This window comes from Musca autumnalis, unplaced genomic scaffold (assembly GCF_047663935.1).
Source record: "Musca autumnalis isolate F117 unplaced genomic scaffold, ASM4766393v1 scaffold_4, whole genome shotgun sequence".
Classification (NCBI taxonomy): Eukaryota; Metazoa; Arthropoda; class Insecta; order Diptera; family Muscidae; genus Musca; species Musca autumnalis.
The window spans coordinates 163784271-163803518 of record NW_027411977.1 but is presented as its reverse complement, the minus strand read 5'-3'; the positions used below and the strand labels follow the sequence as shown (position 1 = coordinate 163803518).

Sequence of the window (19248 nt, the reverse complement as noted above, 5' to 3'; positions counted from 1 at the left end):
GTACATTCAGCTTCGAACAACCCCTACCTTACAAAGTGACGCGTCGTTTTAAGGGCTTTTGAAGGTATTATTCTCTTAAGGTCAATCCCCGACCAGAACAACAACATTTTCGGCGGTGGTGGCCTGAGTATTTCAGCCATGAAAACTTATTTACAATTTTTGTCGTAAGATACTCCGTTCGGGCTCGGACTTGATATGGAAGAAGTATTTTTTTCCCCTTCCATGAAAACTTATTTACAAGTTGTGTCGTAAGATACTCCGTTCGGACTCGGCGATAAAAGTAAGTCCCATATTATTGTGCCAATATGAATCGCTGTGCACTCATTGATATGGAAGAAGTATGCCTTCTCCCTTCCGGGATGTTGTAGGCACATATAATATTTATTTAAATAAATATAATAAATAAATAAATATAATATATAAGTATTTGTTAAACTAACCATAGGAAAGCAAATATGTTACTCTGTTTATCTCCCTCTCTTTTTAATCAGTACCACACCAATTTAACACGTTCGAGGACGTGAATGCTATAGATTCATTTTCATGGTGACGTAGGATGACGTGAATGCTATAGCATCCACTTCCAAAGTCAATTTTTAGTCATTTACTTGTATTCAATCGAATGTTTTTGTGATTAATGTACATAATATGACTAATTTCATAAATATCCATAATACAATAAATAAAAAATTATAATAATATTAATAGTTAACTAATAAATACAAAAAATAAACTAATTCCGAAAAAAATAGGGTGTCATTTTATGCACCTCTCTGAAAACTATTTGCAATAAATATTTGGAATATAATAAAACTATTTTTGATAAATATTCGCGTTTTCATTATTAGGTCGGAAACTTTTCTAGTAGCCCTCGTACATTCCACTCACTGAAACCAGAAAAACATTCAAATTGGTGCGTTCAGTTGTAAGAGTTCATGTCTTTAATATTTTTTTATCCCCTAAATAATAAAAATGTTTAAAAATTTAATTTTTTATGAATTTTCCTTAGAACTTATTCACACATGCCTGTTACACCTATAGTATCTGTTGGTATCTGTAGTATTTGAAAAATATCTGTTGTACAACAGATATTTGAGAACGAAAAACAAATAAAGTTCTCACTCGTTCATATACAACACAGAACTGTTTCTAACAGTTATGTTATTGTGAGTATACACAACCCAAACAATATCATAACTGTTACACTCATTCCCACATTTATATCATATTATATCTGTTATGTATATGATATATCTGTTTTGTTGATATAAACAGTTATACCATTGCACGTGTACACTGTACACTCTATCGGACAAACGCCTGGTAGATTTTTTGCTCTGATGAAGCGGTAATCTTTAGATTCATTTTTTGTAAGGAACATCATGTTACCGTCTCTGGTAAATATTGTTTTTAAAGTTGGCTCTGAAGATATGCCTTGTATGGCTTTGGATAAAAGAAAAATGTTGTATGATTTCAATGGTTGGTCGACATTTTTGCTTTTCATGATTATGAACTTTGGGCATGGCTGTTTCTTGCTTCGAGCTTGTAGAAGAGGTGGATAATTCATGGTATTTACGAGCGTGAATGTTGAGTTTGTTTTTTGCGTCTTGGAGAGGCGGGGATTGTATCCCCCGGGTCCAGACTAGCATAATAGTTTCCTCCGGAGGAGGACTCCATTGCGGGTACCGATCACTAACGCGTTGATGTAGAAAAACTATGTATGATGAGTACAAAAACAAAAGAAATGAGTAGAAATAACGAATGAAATGAAAGAGCGAAACTTTGATTTATGTGTCTGCGATATGCAAAGTAGATTTGTAGTGTTGAGCGCACGAAAGAAAAAGTGTTGACCGTTCACTGCAAGAGCTGAAGGTAAACTGCGTATGTAGATTTAGTCTTAGTCGGGGTTGCGAAGCGCATTGTGTTCTGCTATTATTATGCAAACAAATATTTTTAATGGGCTACTAATTTTGATCGTGTTATAGATTCTTTACGTTCGCTTAATATTTTCAGATATTTCACGCTCTACTCAGAAATCTAAAGACCATAAGAAAGACGAAGATTTCGAAGAATCTAATTTTTCTGAAAAAACCGACAATAAAGATAAAATAGAAGAAACAAACTTGGATAATAAAAAGGAAGGATGTTTCGATATTGTTAATTCGACAGAAGCATCATCGTCAAATATAATGAAACGAACTTTTTCGGATATAGATGAAGACGAATGCGATGATTCCGATGACATCAAGAAGAAGAAGCGCAAGGAGGCGGATGTAACAAAAGACGCAAAGCAATCCGGTAGCCAACGTTTTCCGAATAGAGTGGAAAAGGCTTTTAAACAAAATAATAACTCAAAAACCAATTCCACAATAAATAAAAGCGGTAATGCAAGTGATAAAGACGATATAATAAAAGGTAAACCGCTGGATTCGGAAATCGATGATGATGATTCAAAAAGCGATCCTCTTTGCAACGGAGGATTGAAAGTTCCACCCTTAAAGATTGTTATTCCCCAACAAAATTGTACTATAGACTCTGATTGTGGGGGTACACGAGCCGGCAAATTGAATACAGCCCGCAATCCAGCATTACCCTATGTTGTAGCATCCAACAATGACTCTAATGATAGAGACATATCCACTACAAATACAAGCCCACGGGATAGTCCAATAAAACTTAACCATTCTTGTGGTACTGCTGAAGAAAAAAATTCCAAGCTTAATGAAGAAAAAAATTTAAGGGTTTTAAGGAGTGCTCACAGAGTTGGTTTATCGGCTAATGACAGAAATTCAAACAATTCCTCGCCGCAAATACCAAGTAATTCACCATCTCCAGCCTCATCAACTGCTAATGATTTAGTTGAGAGCAAAGTACCATATTCCAATAATAATGGCAGTCCGCCTCATCAAAATATTTCGTTTGACCATGACAATATTTTGAACCTCCCGAGTCCTTCGACCTCGTCTACTTCATCGTCAAAGGAAGTATTAGCAAATAATGTTGAATTACATCCAAGAAAAAGAAAAATAAGAGCGAAAACGGAGGAAGTAAAGGCGAATACCGGAAATAACGATATTGTTGTATGTTCGGATTCTCATCCTCATGATTTGCCATTTACTAATTGTTTTCAAATGTATATGAATATACGAAGACAAATAGAAAAAAAATGGAAAAATGTTTTCCTTGTCAAACCAAGACCACCTCAAGGATTCAATGAATATTTGTTAAATACCAAGAATTATATGTTGCAGTCAAAGAAATCCTTTCAGAACCCTGATTTGCCAAACAACATATCAAACCAAATGAAAGAGATATACATGATTCAACAAAAAGATCGTTTGGAATTATATCATCGACACGCAGTGGAAAGAGAAAAACTTTGCTTAAATGTAGAACAAGAAATTCTACGAATCCATACTAAAGCTGCTAGAAATATGGCATGTCAATTGCTACCTTTCTCAGCTTGTTCATATATGAAAGATGATGAAGTGTACAATATTGTAACACACGAACAAGAGGATAAAGAGAAAAATGCCCGCTATAGATACAATGGTCGATTACTTCTAAGTTGGTTACAAGACGTTGATGATAAGTGGGAAAAAATTAAGGTAAGTAAATCTGAGAAATAATTTATTTCCTGATTATTAGTTTAATTCGGCACATTATTATTAAACTAATTTATACTAATTAAACTAATTATCAGCAATTAGGTTGATTATAATAACTGGGGTTTTACTTTTTATACCCTACTCCACAATGTGGGAAAGGTATTAAAAGTTTGTTTTGCTAAAAATTCATGTAACACCGCGAAATATTCGTCGTAGACTCCAATGTTGTATACCATTTTTCATATCTCGACGAGATAAGGCGATACAGCGATGTGTGTCCGTCTGTCCATTATAAATTGTAATCAAACTCCAGGCCACAATTATGGAGCGATCGTCACGAAATTTGGTATGGAGGTCGGTTTCACATCAGGGCTATAACCAAAAAAAAAAAAAAAATACCACGCCAGTACCATGTGAGGAATATTGCCCTGATAACGAAAACGCGTGTTTTAGTTCCATTCGGCGAAAAAAGTTTCCGCACCGACTGCGATTACTAAAGCCCCTTTGATATTTTTGCAATGTTTTATTTAACTTGCTATGTTGTCTATTTAGTTCAAATCTAGTAACTCATTTTTCACCCAGTTGCGGTTGAACTAAAACTTTGCACACTTTTCAGATTTGGTGATTTTATCTTCATTTTTAGTACAAATTGGCTGTACTTTGGCATTTGGAGTTTCCAATGGTACATAAACATTCACACCAAAAATTTTGAACATAGGTCAAGGTTTTGGTATATCCCCCATATAGCGGTACCACCCGATTTCAGGCATTTCAAAAAAGTAATTTAAAAAAATTAAGATACATTGTTTTATCTATAAATGCACTTGAAACTAAAAATAATTTTTCGCTTAGCCTCAATAATTATATTCTTCTTCATGATGAAATTTTTTAAATAAAACGCTTGCATTTAAATTAAAAATGGTGACAAAATAAAACGGCAAGCGTTTTATTTAAAAGATTCCATCATGAAGAAGAATAAAATTATTGAGGCTAAGCGAAAAATTAATTTCTAGTTTTTAGTGCATTTATTGTTATAATTTAATTCATCTTAATTTTTTTAAATTACTTTTTATTTTCTATTTAAAAATTAAAATTTGCTTTGTTTGAATAAATATTCATAGAAAACACATACGTTGCAAATGACCACATATTCTCTTGTCCGATAGGTACAATAAATATAAACATAAAATTCCCGAGTTTATAAATAAAAAGAAAAAATTTCTATATTGCCAAAGTTGCATTAAATGCTCTGAAATATCGCTATTTGATAACAAATTGCTCCAGAATGGTTTGATATTGATTTTAAATTAGATTAAAACTATTAATAAGTTATTACGAAAAACGTATATGCCATTATAACAAATACAATTAAATAATACATTACTGCTTCTACAAACTTCTCTACAAAGTGGTGTCTTAAGACTCGGACTCGGCGATAAACAGTAGGTCCCATATCATTGAGCTAATATGAATCGGGGTGTACTCATTGATATGAGAGAAATCTCCCTTGTCCCGTATGGGATGTTTGTGGAACAATTATATAATGCATTACTGAACTTCAATGCATTTGGTGCGGAAACTTTTTTCGCGATAGCGAAAAAATGACACCGTATTTCATAGTAGCTTTTCAAGCTCTACACGGCTATGCCGTGGTATTTTTGATATTTGCAAAAATTGCAAAAAAGTTATAACCCTAATGTATATAGGTGGGTTCCCTAATTTTCTGTTGTGTGTAAAAACCTACATTTTTATTTCATGCTACTAAATGTCGATTTCATTTTAAAGAAATTGTCGCTATCATGGTAGAGAAACCACGACAGAGAAATTCCACGCTTTAACATTGAAGGAAATCGGAATAATCTAGGTGATGCTGAGGGTCTTTAAATCTATATATATAAAAATGGTGTAAAAAATGTATAGTAATTCATAAAATGAGAACGGCTAGGCCGATTTCTGTAAAATTTTTTGTCAGTTATTCGTATTTTCGAGGAGAAGGTCTTTACGGAAGAAAATTTTGGAAAATCTCTCTGGAAAAGTCGGAAAATTGGAAAAATCGAAAATTGAGTTTTTGTATGAAATTTTATTCCTTAATAGCGAGACGAAGTTCGCCGGGTCCGCTAGTTTCTATATAATTTTTGATTTTGCTCAAACATAACGTTATACATCGAAATGTTGCTGCCTTAAGTATAGCGATAGCTATAATGAATACGATGTCACACATGGATAAAACAACTGATTCGTAAATTCATAGTCCTGAATTTGACAGAAAAGTTGATTCCATTTCATATTATGTGTCATGTCCTACACCACAATGTGTTGAGGGCATAATGTTTGTTTTACAAAAAAAAAAAAATCATCTAATACCTCGAAATATTGGTTCCAGACACACATTTGGTGGTACCGATCTTCATATAATTTACGTAGAATACACAGTTTAGCTCTTGGACCCAGCGTACGTAAAAATACTTTAAATAACATTTCCAATCGTTTCGTTTCGTATTTTCCATAGGAACAATACAAAACGAAACATAACCCACGTTGGCCGAGCTCGCTGTTTAGTTTTGTTTACATTCGTGACTGCGAACAAAACGAAAAGCTAAAAGTACTCAACTCCACAAGAGCAGATAGAAAACGGAATAGTACTAAACACATGTGAATAAATCAAAAACGTTTGGTGGTTGATAAAATTCACTGTGGTATGCTGATTGGTGGTTGATAAAATTCAATGTGGTATTCTGATGCTAACTTATAGGGTTGTTAAGCAATCACATGTGTGTGTGTCTGTGTGTCATTGACAATACACACGGCAAACGTTTCCCAAAAATACTTCTTGTTTCGGTGGTGAATGAAACAACTCGACAAAGCATAGCCGAAGTTACATTTCAGCAATCGTACCGTTTCCATCTTTTTACATTGAAAAGTTTGTGTTTTTGTTTTGGTTGTGAGAATGAATCGATTCAGAGAAGCTGAAAAGTTTGTGGCTTTGTGTGATTGGTACGGGTATCGTTTTGTTTGTTTCCGTTCATTGCTTGGACCTTCTAGTAATGACAATGTATAAAATGCTATGTATATATGACCGGAAGCCAGCAACAAGTCGCAATCATGAAAAAAATTCCGCGGAGATATAGTGCCCAAATATAGTGGTATAGGGAGTCACATGGCCAGTCTCGTCCGTCTATATGTAGTCATTTCTTACTTGTTAAAGAAATATATTTTTCTTCCATCCGACAAATTGTCATTATCCTAGATTTTCATTTAGCTACAGCGCACAGTGGGAAAAAATACCGATCTCAAGCGTGCAGCGAAAAATGGAATTTAAAGAAGCTATGAAACTATAGCGGAGTACACACGATCAGTTTTGACTCTCGATTTTTCGTAATTATCGATTACTGTCAAACAGTCCAGCAACCACAAAATATTTTGTGGTTGCCTGATGACTGACAAAAGTGAGCGGCCACACTGATAAGCAATCGATTATTTGAGCAAAACTGACAGTAAAAACTGATCGTGTGTACCCCGCTTTAACTACAGTATTAATCTAGAGGGTTGACTGCACTTAACGGCATATACAATAATTGGAATCATCGTTGTTGTTGTTGTAACAGTGTTGTTGTTATGTTTATTTGTTCGTTCCTCTGTTCAATATGGCTTTGGGCCTATCTCCAGTTCCAGAAAAGTGGCTGCTTCGATGGGATGGAGCCACAGATCCACTGGAGTTAGATGGGTAGGTTTGGCGGGGCAGTTAAAAATGTGTTGTGTGTCGTGCGGGCCCATGCCGCATACTGGGCATATGTCTTGCACGGCGCGATCGATTTCCGCCCAATACGAATTTAGGCGACTGCAATATCCCGAGCGTAGTTGAACCAAAACTACTCTGGTTTGTCGTGGCAGCTGACGATCCTCAGCTGCGATAGATGGAGGATGTACTCCGAGTACTTTATTCACACTATAATTGCTTAAGGCCTTGGCAACTGCGTCCGTGTGAATGCTATTCAATCCTGCTTGATACGCTTGTTGATCTAGGGGTTCTCTCCTGTTTCGTTGGTTGCCTCGTTGTTTGCCTCCTCATGTAGATGGTCCACTGAAGATTTGAGGAGGCACCCTGTCGCTGTTCTCAGGGCGGCATTCTGGCAAGTTTGAATCTTTTACCAGTTCGAATCACACAATCTCGGGGACCAGACAGGAGCCCCATAGCTTACCACAGACCGACCTATCGCGTTATACGTGGCCAACAAGGTTTCTTTATCTGCACCCCAAGTGCTGCCGGCCAGGGACTTGAGGACCTTGTTCCTACTTTAAAACTTGTCGCAGATAGCTGTGGCGTGTGCGCACGACGTGAATGTAGTGTCGAATGTGACCCCTAAAATTTTAGGGCAGTTTGTGGTCGGAATTCTGCTACCGTCGACCACGACATTCAACCAATCCCACGCAGCGGGTTCTTTCGTACCGGATTGACCCGGAACAACACAAAACCAATGTTCCGGCCAGCGGCTGCCACCTCAGTGTACATGTTCGTATTTGTTTCGTTTTTCTGTTCCGAATTCTATTGGTCCGAGCCGGGACGAAGGAAAACCCAGGACCAATATATCTGTGCTCAGTTTGTCACATTCGCATCTTCACCCACATCCAACCTTCGGTGAGATGCAATAGATGTCAGGAGTGGGTGCATCTAAGGGGTTGCTCTGGACTCGTCCACGTGAGGGACTACGACAGGGACTATGTTGCTGCATGCTGTGTGAACACAGTTCCCAGTGAGTCGTCGTCGGATTACGAGACTCCCTCGTCGTCTGATTACGAAACTCCCCCGCAGTCCCCTCGACAACAACCTCACACGCAGCCTTTAACACCAGCCGTTGTTGTCCCAATCCCCGAAAATGCAGCCTTTTTGCAATTGAATTGCAATGGACTCCGAGGTAAGATCGAGGAGATAGTAGATTTTATGAGTCGGAAGAACATCAAGGTCGCGGCGGTGCAGGAAACCAAGCTGAACAACAACCACAGCTTAGAGCATTGTGATGGTTACAATGTTCTGAGGAAAGATCGCACCAGAAGTGGAGGTGGGGGATTAGCTTTCCTATTGCACCAGTCTGTCCAATACAGACCTATCTCGCTTGAGCCTGTCTCTAATGACCCATACATGGAATGTATGGGGGTAGCAGTCAGGTGTGGAGCTGCCGAGATAGAGTTGCTGCAAGGTCATAATCGTCTGGTCCTGGGGGATTTTAATGCACATCATGAGATGTGGCATTCGGCCCTCGGAAACGACCAGAGAGGTACAGCGCTGGCTGAGCAGATTGATAGCTCTACGTTTTGCACGGTCAATGAGGACGCCCCTACCAGAATTAGAGGAGAGTGTCACAGTTCGCCTGACATAACCATCGTGTCACCTGGTCTGACGTTACCTGGCAACCCGTCATTTCCCTTGGATCAGACCATCTCCCCATAATTGTCTCCATTAGCAGACCACCCGATTTCATCACCTCTGAACGCCGCACTATGTCGCGAGTTCATATTAACTGTGGCCAAAAATAGAAGGAGTTGTCGTAGGGGCATCAATTTTGGTACACGTACCTATTATTGACTTACAATCTTCAGGACAAAAATTTGGGTTGGTCGGTCCACGTTTTGATATAGCCCCCATAGAACCGTACCTCCCGATTATCGGTATTTTGAATGTTTAAGACACAATGACCAACCGAAAGTGTTCAAATTTTGTGGTTAGTCTTCGGCAGAGGTATCAAACATTCCAACAGAGAATTGTGGGCTTAGGTCCACGTTTTGATGTAGCTCCCATATAACGGTACCTCCCGATTATCGGTATTTTGAAGATTTTAGCCTCATTATTACACCGAAATTGCTGAAATTTGGTATTTAGTCTTCGCAGGGGGCATTATACCTTCACCATGAAATTTGTCTGCATAGGTCCACGCCTTCATATAGCCCCCATAGGACGGTACCTCCCGATTTTCGGTATTTTGGAGGTTTTAGTCTGATTATCACACCGAAATGGCTGAAAATTGGTATTAAGTCTCCGTTGGGGGACTTATAACCTTCCACCAGAAATATGTCGGTATAGGCCCTCGTCTTCCTATAGCCCCCATAGAACCGTGCCTCCTCATTTTCGGTGTCTTGAGTTTTGTGGCCTCAATATCAACCCGATATGACTGAAATTTGGTGTTTAGTCTTCATATTGTTTGTGAGCATATTGAATATATCAAACTCTTGTCTTTATATATGAGAAATTTTCTTTAAAAAAATGTTTGACCGATTAGAGGTTAAAAAACGGGCAATTTTTTGTAAAAAATCGAATTTTGATTTTCGCTGTTCACAATTTTTTTAAAAATTTATATTTTTAAAAATTCTCTCGTTTTAAAGCAAGACTATTAGGTTCTTAATAAGCCCACAAAAATATATGATGATCGGTTCATTGGTTTTCGGGCTATAGACAACACCGCAAAACGATTTGTTAAAAAAGGGGGTATCCTCTTAGTGAGGTGGTCGCTGAAAAAGAGAAGTGACACATTCGTCTGCAAACCTCTGCAGCTGGGACCTTTATATATTTGAAGTACTCACTTTTTACTACTCATACAGCAAAAAATATCGATATACACTTTTATACAATTTTTTTCCCACTCCACTCAATTTAAAATTTGCTTCAGAAAATTAATAAACTTAGTAATACATGTTTGGGTAAATGTAAACATCATATGATTAATATTTACATGCAAACAAAGTTGTAGCCAAGTTTATTACATCCCAAGAGAACTTAGGAACCATTTTTGCAGCGACCGCTACTTTTAAATTTTAAATATTAACGCATAATATAATTTATTAATTTTAGAAAAAACACACAAAAATAGGTGTTAACTAAAATTGTCGGATTTAAATCCTCATATAGCAAAAACTACTTCACGTATCAGTACCAAAATTCAGATTCTTCTTAATTAATATGTTTTCTATCACTCCCCATCAATAAATTTGTTCAACGATGTATTTAGTTTTTACCATTTTTGGCCACGGTCGTGACACTGTGCGCCGCACGTTCGTCAATCATAAAAAAGCTGATTGGCCGAGTTTCAGAGAGTTCACCAATCACCGCTTCAGAGAATTGCCCAAGCCTTCAGATGTTCGGGTAGCGGAAAGGACGTTCCGGGACATCATCACTGCTGCAGCCGCTCGCCATATCCCTGCTGGTCGAATACCCGAAGTAAGACCAAATTTCCCAGCAGAGGCGACGGGATTAGCAAACGAGCGTGATGAGCTTCGTCGTATCAACCCCAATGACCCCAGAGTCAGGGAGCTGACACTGGAAGTTAACAGGCTGGTCGGCGAGCATAAGCGGAACAAATGGTTAAATCATCTGAAGAGCTGCAACATTGGAGCCGGTATAGGTGAATTGTGGGCAACGGTTAAGTCACTCTCGAACCCTGGAAGAAGGGAAGATAGGACCTCAGTCACGTTTGGCGACGTTACGTTGACTGACCCGAAGAGGTGCGCAAGTAATTTCAATCGACAGTTTGTCGAGCATCCCGAGAGTGACAGGGCGAAGAGAAGAGTATTACGTCGCATCAGATCTCTTCCTGCCGAGGATGAACCACCACAATTTACAATGGATGATGTTGCCAATGCCATCAGGAACGCTAAATCATCCAAAGCGTTGGGCCCTGATGGAATCTCCATGGTAATGTTGAAGCAGCTGGATGAGCCGGAGTCGAGTATCTCACCAAAGTCTTCAACTTGTCGCTAGCCACCCTCGTTGTTCCCGAAGCTATCAAGTTGCCGATCATCAACATGGATTCCGTAAGCAGCACAGCACGACAACAGCGCTGCACGCCATTACCACATTGGAATAAGCTAACTTGGCGTTAAAGCCGTGAGCAAAGTTGCTCTGCTGAAAATTTCTGCGAAAAACCTTCTTCATTCCAAACAAACTTGCGCTTAACTTTGGTCAGATCTGTAAGAGGTGTAGCAACAGACGCGTAGTCCCTAATAAACTTCCTAAACCAACCTGTCATGCCAAGGAAGCGGCGTACCTGTTTGACAGATTGCGGCACCGGAAAGTCCGTTATGGCGGACACCTTGTCTGGATCCGTCCTGATAACCCCACATCCAACTAAGTGCCCAATGTATCTTACTTCGGAAACACAAATCTTATTCTTCTCAACATTAATGGTTAACCCCGATTCCCCGAAGTGATCTAATACAACGAATATGCCAATATTGCCTGCCTTTGAACGCGGATACGGCCCCAAAAAGTCAACATAGATTTTCTGAAAAACCTCTGAGTCTCGGAAGTTTTTCCCAGCGGTGGTCTAAGTGTTTAATTTGGGTGCTTGCTACACTTACAGATATCGGAACCGTTAACATAATTCCTCACATCGACTACCATATTCGGCCAGAAATAATATTTTCTCAATTTGAAGAGAGTCTTGTTAATACCTCCGTGAGCGGATAAAGGGTCGTCGTGAGCCCTTCTTAACACCTACTGAACCAATGCTTCCGGTACCCACAACTTCCAACACAAATCATCCTGCACTTGATCACCCGACCTTTAAATCCGGCATAACATCTAATGACTTCTCCACCTTGCTAAGCCAACTTTTGTAACTCTCTGATCGGAAATGAGTTGAACCTAAATCCACAAACATACCAATGTCAGGATCAATATCCGAAGGATTTCTTCACTTATTGACACACTAGCTATTTCCAATTCAGATAAATCCTCAGAATTGGTCCTGGAAAGTGCATCAGGAACTACGTTCTGGCTACCTTGTCTATGTTGAATGTAAAACTTATATACCTGAAGTTTCAAGGCCTATCGCGCCAACCGCGTGCTGAGGTCTGTTTGGGACATGAGTCACTTTAATGATGCATGATCAGTGATCACTGTGAACTCATGCCCTTCCACATACGCTCTGAATTTTTTTATGCTAAGCATTCTTGTGCGGTCACCGAATAGTTACGTTGGGCTTGGTTGAGTTTCTTTGACATAAAGGCAATAGGAAACTCTTCGCCCTCCACATCTTTCTGGACCAATACACCTCCTATACCAGTTCTACTAGCGTCACAGTGTATGAAGAACGGCTGTGAAAAATCTGGGCTATGTAGAACTGGAGCGGAGCTTAGATGGGCCTTCAAAGCATCAAAAGATTTCTGCGCATCTTCATTCCAAACAAACTTGCGCTTAACTTTGGTCAGATCTGTAAGAGGTGTAGCAACAGACACGTAGTCCCTAATAAACTTCCTATACCAACCTGTCATGCCAAGGAAGCGGCGTACCTGTTTGACAGATTGCGGCACCGGAAAGTCCGTTATGGCGGACACCTTGTCCGATGGGCTAAGGAATTTTCAGACCCATATGTTACTAAGCAATTATTTGTTTCCCTTGTTAGGCCCATATTAGAATATGGGTCTGTAATATGGGATCCTTACTATGAAATTTATGCCGATAAAATAGAATCTGTTCAAAAACAGTTCTTACTCTTTGCGTTGAGAAGTTTTCATTGGAATAGTGACTTTGTCCTTCCTTCATACACTAGCAGGCTAAAATTAATTCGATTACCCACATTAAAAAGCAGACGCATAATGATGAACACTATTTTTGTATTTAAAATTTTAAATGGCGATACAATACCTCAGACTTCCTTATTTCTTCTATTAGATAAAATGTTCTATTAGATCTAGTAGAAACTATCAAATATTGTATACTGATTTTCATCGTACAAATTATTTGCCATGTAATCTGTAAGTAGAATGTGCAGTGATTTCAATTCTTTGTATAGTAACATAGACTTTGGCATGAACACTAACATCATTAAGTCTAGACTAATTTCTTTATTGAACTCATAAGTTCTTAATCTTAGTAATTATATAAACTAACCGGCTGTTGGAAATATATAATCTGTAGCTGGTATTCAATGATCACTTAGCATCCGCCATTATCCGAATTTTGGTGTGTACGCGATCCCTACGTTCAATGGGAGGTCGCCACCTGGGTTGGGTAGGGGTGGGAATGAGTGGCGTTGGGAACGATCGAAAAAAAAGGACAAAATTTATGAACGCTGTATTTCATTACGATTAAAATGAGCACATAATTTATTCTTGTAACATTTTAAGGAGGAATTAGATGACTTGAGACATGGTGGCAGATGTTATATACACGCGAAATTCTAACATAAAACGATTTTTCCAAAAAAGGAGTCAACAGCGGAACAATTATCTGTTTGTTCCTCTCAGAACGAGAAAACGTGAACAGACTCAACACACATAAAGGGGTCTTCAACTTAAAAACCTTATAGAAAAATAACATAGACCGCAAACTCAAAAAATGTTCAAATGTGCAACCAAGAAACTCATTCACATAATGAAAAATATGATCACGACGTTTAACACAGAAAACATATCGCATAACACTACGGAGCAAAAGTTTCAACATAACCATAACTACCCCCGAAAATCTCTGCACAATACAAAAAGTGAGGCATAATCAACGCATGGACCAATTGAATTCTAATGTCTCTAGATCGAACTAAGTCCAAACAGTACAACTTTCTTAAAACAACGTTTATCTTGGACACCTCAGAATTCACATGGACATCAAACACTAAACCACTACCAAGAAACAAACCAAGACATTTCATCGACCTTACAACATTTATAGTAGTACTGTAGATGGAAACACTAATTGAATTTTCTTGAAAGTTTCCGAAAAACATCACTTTAGTCTTTAATATTTAAAAGTAGAATATTTTCTACCCAATAATCCGGAAATTCAGTTTCCACAATGATACATCTCACTACGGATGAGGCTGATAGACTTTGCATCGACAAAACACATGATAACAGCACCAGATTCAAGCATCTTTACTTTCATAAGGGCACCTGGTATCAACGAGGCTCCGTTATAATACAGTCGGTACCCTGACTGCAAACCTGAAACACCGATGGGCACGTGGTCGCTTAACATCCCGGTGTTAGGGGATCTCGAATTATTTTGGTAGGAGATCAGTTACCAAATATATGTTACTCATTCCAAAAATACACTATGAGATTTCAGTGTGTCGAGGTTTGGAGCTAATCATCAGTTAGAAGTTATCGATATTGAGAACCTCGACAATTATCATATATTGGCGGCAAAGCAAACGTCATGTGGAATGGCACATACTCTAAACGTCAAATCAATCTAAAACAATCATCTGTAAAGCTTTCAGCAGAAGCAGCAACTTCGCCGCAAAAGAATTATAAAATTAATAAAACCAAAGTTCAGACCGCCTGCGTCTATTAAACTAAGTGTTTCATTTAACCTACACCACCAGTTTCCTAATAGCAACACGTAAGTATTGCCTGAATACTTGTTGTGTTGTCTATATTCATTGAAGTGCTGTTGTTGTTCGTCTTTGGACAACAATTAATTTCGGCTCTAAAACTACTCTGTAGATTTAGAACCCCTACAAGTCCGTACGCCTGTATCGGAACATGTACATGGTCCTTCGAGCCTTTTAAAACGAATCGCCTGATTTGCAAAAAATATATACAAATTTTGATAAAATTTGTGTGAAAAAATCCAAAATTTTCTGCCCATATTCAGTGTTTGAATGTGGCGGCCTTTGCATTATTTGTTGTACACAGTAACACAGTCAACAAATACCAGTGCAAGTTGCAAAAAGAGAGAATCAAAGATTTTTGTGTGTATTATCAGTTTTAACACATAATAACACATACTTTCATCATTTTTAATAAAACAACAATCACTCATCACTTTTATTCATCATTTCTTCACATTTGTTTTTATTTTGTTTTCATTTGTCATTTACAACATATAAACGAATATTGCCATCTGTTTATTGTTGTGCTTGATCGATCTGTCAGTATTTAATTGTTGCCATATCGACTACTGATCATTTAGTGTAGACACAAACCTTGGGGAATTAGTGTAACGTAACGTAAGGTTGTAAAACGTAACGTATAAAACGTAACATAAATTATTGAATTCGAAACAATAATTAAAGCGATACTAATTTCAATAAAAAATAAATAATAATTTAATAAAATACAATAAATAAATAACATAAAATTTACAAATAATTAAGAAATATAATATAATTTTTTCATAAAAATTTATAATTTAAATTTTTATTGAGAATACGAAAATTATACTGCAAACACAAAACAATTTTCGAAATAATTACATTTTATTTATTTACAAATAAATAAAGTGATAGTTATAGTTTGATAGTATAATATAAATAATAAAAAATTATAAAATAATAAGAAATAAATTTTAAAAAGATAAATAATAACAATAAATAATTTACATAAAAATTATAACATAAAAAACGCATAAATTTATAATATCAATATGGATTCAATAACTTGTGCTAAATTTGAATACGAAACCGACAGACTTCTTCAAACGTGCAAAAAACTGGGAAAAACTCCAGAGAAAGATCTTTCAGATTCTTTGATAGAAACGAAGTTAGAATCAATTGATGAAGATTGGCACAATGTACGCAGTGCATTTGAATGTGTCTTTTTTGTAGAAACGGAAGATGAGGAAGACAAAAAATATAAATTGAAAGCCAAAAAGATGTTTGAGTCCGTCAGAGACATGTATCAAACGACAAAGGCCAATTTATTAGAAATATTGAAAAATAGAAAAGACAAAAATCAAAATAATACCGCTAGAGGCGAAGTTACAAATCCGTCACTATTTCGCAGCTCAGCTGCTTTTGATATGTCGGAAACTTGTATTAAAGTGCCACCTTGTGACACTCAAGACTTCTACGGAAGTTATGAAGAATGGCCAACTTTTAGAGATATGTTTACGGCCATATATGGTAATCATCCCAGACTTACGCCAGCGCAAAAACTTTACCATTTGCGTAACAAAACAAAGGGTGAAGCTGGGAGAATTGTTGATCGTTATCCATTATCAGATCAGAATTTTTCCTTAGCGTGGGAAGCATTGTCTGTGCGATACGAGAATTTGATAGTTCTGGTAGATAACCAATTGAAAAATTTATTTAATCTTTCGCCAGCAAAGGTTGAATATAGTGAAGATATAAAGAGAATTCAATCCAGTTAGCGACTGTCTAGCTATTTTGAAGGCACACAATGTAAAAGTCGATCAGTGGGATCCGATATTAATTTATTTGTGTTCAACCAAACTTCCGATTGAGACTTTGACACTTTGGGAACAATCGCTCGAATCACATTCAGAGCTACCCAAATGGTCTCAAATGGAAGATTTCCTAAGAAACAGACATCGAGTTCTTGAGCAAATCGATAGTCTGAAAAGACAAGTACCTCCGACCAATGAATACGAATTTACAGCGCATCAAAATGCGCACACGACACTATCTAATGGATGTGTCATGTGTGGTAAAAACCACATACTAAAGAACTGTGTGTGATTTAATAATATGTCAGTAAAGCAAAGAATTGAATATTCGCAAGAGAATTGTTTGTGTAATAATTGTCTGAAAAGTGGACATGCAACTCAAGAATGTTTTAGTATGCATAGATGCTTATATTGCAAGAAGAAGCATCACACAAAGTTGGATATTGGAAATGCGACACAATTTCCAACAAGTACGAACTCAATAAAACGTGCTTCTCAAAGTCCTCGTTCGGAGGCAAATAGACAAACTATATCACACGTCACGACAGATGACATACCGTGTACTTCTAATAATGCAGCTCAAAGCTCTAATATAGAAACTCTTTTATCAATGAGTGATGATGATGTTTTGTTACCAACGGCGCTTGTAAAAATCAAACATGCCGGAAAAACTTTGACTGCAAGGGCTTTAATAGATACAGGATCAAAACGATCATTCATAACAAACAGCATTGTTAAACAAATTGGTATTATAACAAAAGAATCTAATGTTAATATAAGTGGACTTAATGGGTCTATGGTCGCACATAGTAACGAAAAGTGTAGCATAACTTTGTGTGGAGATAGAGAGAATTCTGATGTAACAGCAGATGTTATAATAATGCAAAATCTGACTAGTTCAATTCCCACTAAATCACATAATAATTTAAATATGAGAGAAATTGACAACTTAAAACTTGCTGATCCAACGTTCCTAAAGTCGGATCAAGTTTATATGTTAATAGGCAGTGACTTAATACCATATATTCTATTAAATGGAACTAGAAGGAATATACTTGGGAGCATGATAGCTCAAAATTCCATCTTTGGATGGTACAGCTGTGTTCAAAATAATAGGAGTGCTCATTCACACCAGGGGAATGGTCGAATAAACATGGTTAAACTTACCCATTTTGGTTTTTTTTTTGAATTTATTTAACATTGTTGACATCCCAACAGTTAATTCATCAGCAGAAATGTGGTAATCCGTTTTAAATTATTTACTGTTTACACCAACATAATAAATCGCCTTCAAATTTGTTGTTCAAAAAAATAGGAGTGCGGAAGAAAAAGGACAATAAAAAGATTTTTAGTTGAGTTTAATGGGCCGATTCCGTACAGCGAGGCGAGTCGTGTCGCGTTGACAAATGCAATTTTTCGATTCCGTATGGCAATATCGCCTGACGTCGTCAAATTTTGTCGCCGAAATGTTCATTTTCCGGCGACAACAAATTAGCTGTCGCCGTACATTTTTACTAACGAATAAAAATAAAATAAAAAAAAATAAAAATAACTTGTTATCGACGATTATTTTCTATCGCTGTACGTAGTGCATTTTTTAAATTTTGAGATTTGATGGCTGTTTGAAAACAAAAGTGCTTTTGGAGGTAGCCTAAAAACAGGTGATTGTCCTTGCAGCGATTTTTTCCATAAATTGAGCACTTATTGGGTAACTCAATCAATTTTGTAGACAGAACTTTAGTGATTAGAGTTTTTTGATGCTCTGGCTGTCATCTCGAACAATATATAATGATCGGTATCCCGGAAATTCGGTATCGGTTAAAAAAGCGTATCTATAAGGCATTAATTTCTCGATCAAGTGATGTTTTGAGGTCCTTAGCATCTTAACTGCACGCAGAATTGATTATATGGTTCATTTTTGAATAATTGGATGATTGGCACATATGAGACATTTTTCAAAAAGCTTTGTTGAGAAGGAAACTTTAAAGACAAACTTTTGAAGTTGGCCTAAGATTATTTTTATTAGGTTTTGCATCGTATAATAAACAGTTTTCTAATGAAACTAACCTAAATGAAGTATTTTTGAGCGAAAAACGTAAGTTTATATTGAAAAATATATTACGGCGTATACCAACCATAGTGCAATCCCAGCCTGCCTATCACTAAATGGTTCAAAGTACATTTCAACCGTTCGCGTTTTAAACATTTTTTGAGTAGAAGCGAAATTGATTGCATATACAAGGTAAGCACCCTAAAGACTTCCAAATATAGTTTAGTTGGGGAATAAATTCCTTATAGATACGCTTTTTTTGGCCGATCCTTACCGTAAGGGCTAATGTAAACTGTCTTAAACTTGGATCAAGGATCAAAATACGCAAATTTATGGGATACCAATCATTATATATTGTTAGAAATAACATCCATAGCATCAAACAAATCTAATCGTTAAAGCTTTTGTCTACAAAATCCATTGAGTGCCCAAATTATAGAAAAAATTTCTGCAAGGACAATCGCCTGATT

General features: G+C 37.0%; 1 protein-coding gene across 5 annotated transcripts in view; it reads left to right on the top strand.

Annotated features, from left to right (window-relative positions):
* Nucleotides 1-19248, top strand: part of LOC141403598 (uncharacterized) — a 261508-nt gene that overhangs the window by 94165 nt on the left and 148095 nt on the right. For 3 of the 5 annotated variants that reach the window (XM_073986265.1, XM_073986264.1, XM_073986267.1), the window contains exon 2: nucleotides 2014-3608. In XM_073986265.1, coding sequence (XP_073842366.1) covers nucleotides 2014-3608 — 1595 coding nt within the window. Of the gene's footprint in view, nucleotides 1-1985; nucleotides 3609-19248 lie in introns of those variants that run through there. The other 2 variants (XM_073986266.1, XM_073986263.1) reach the window with 2 other exon arrangements.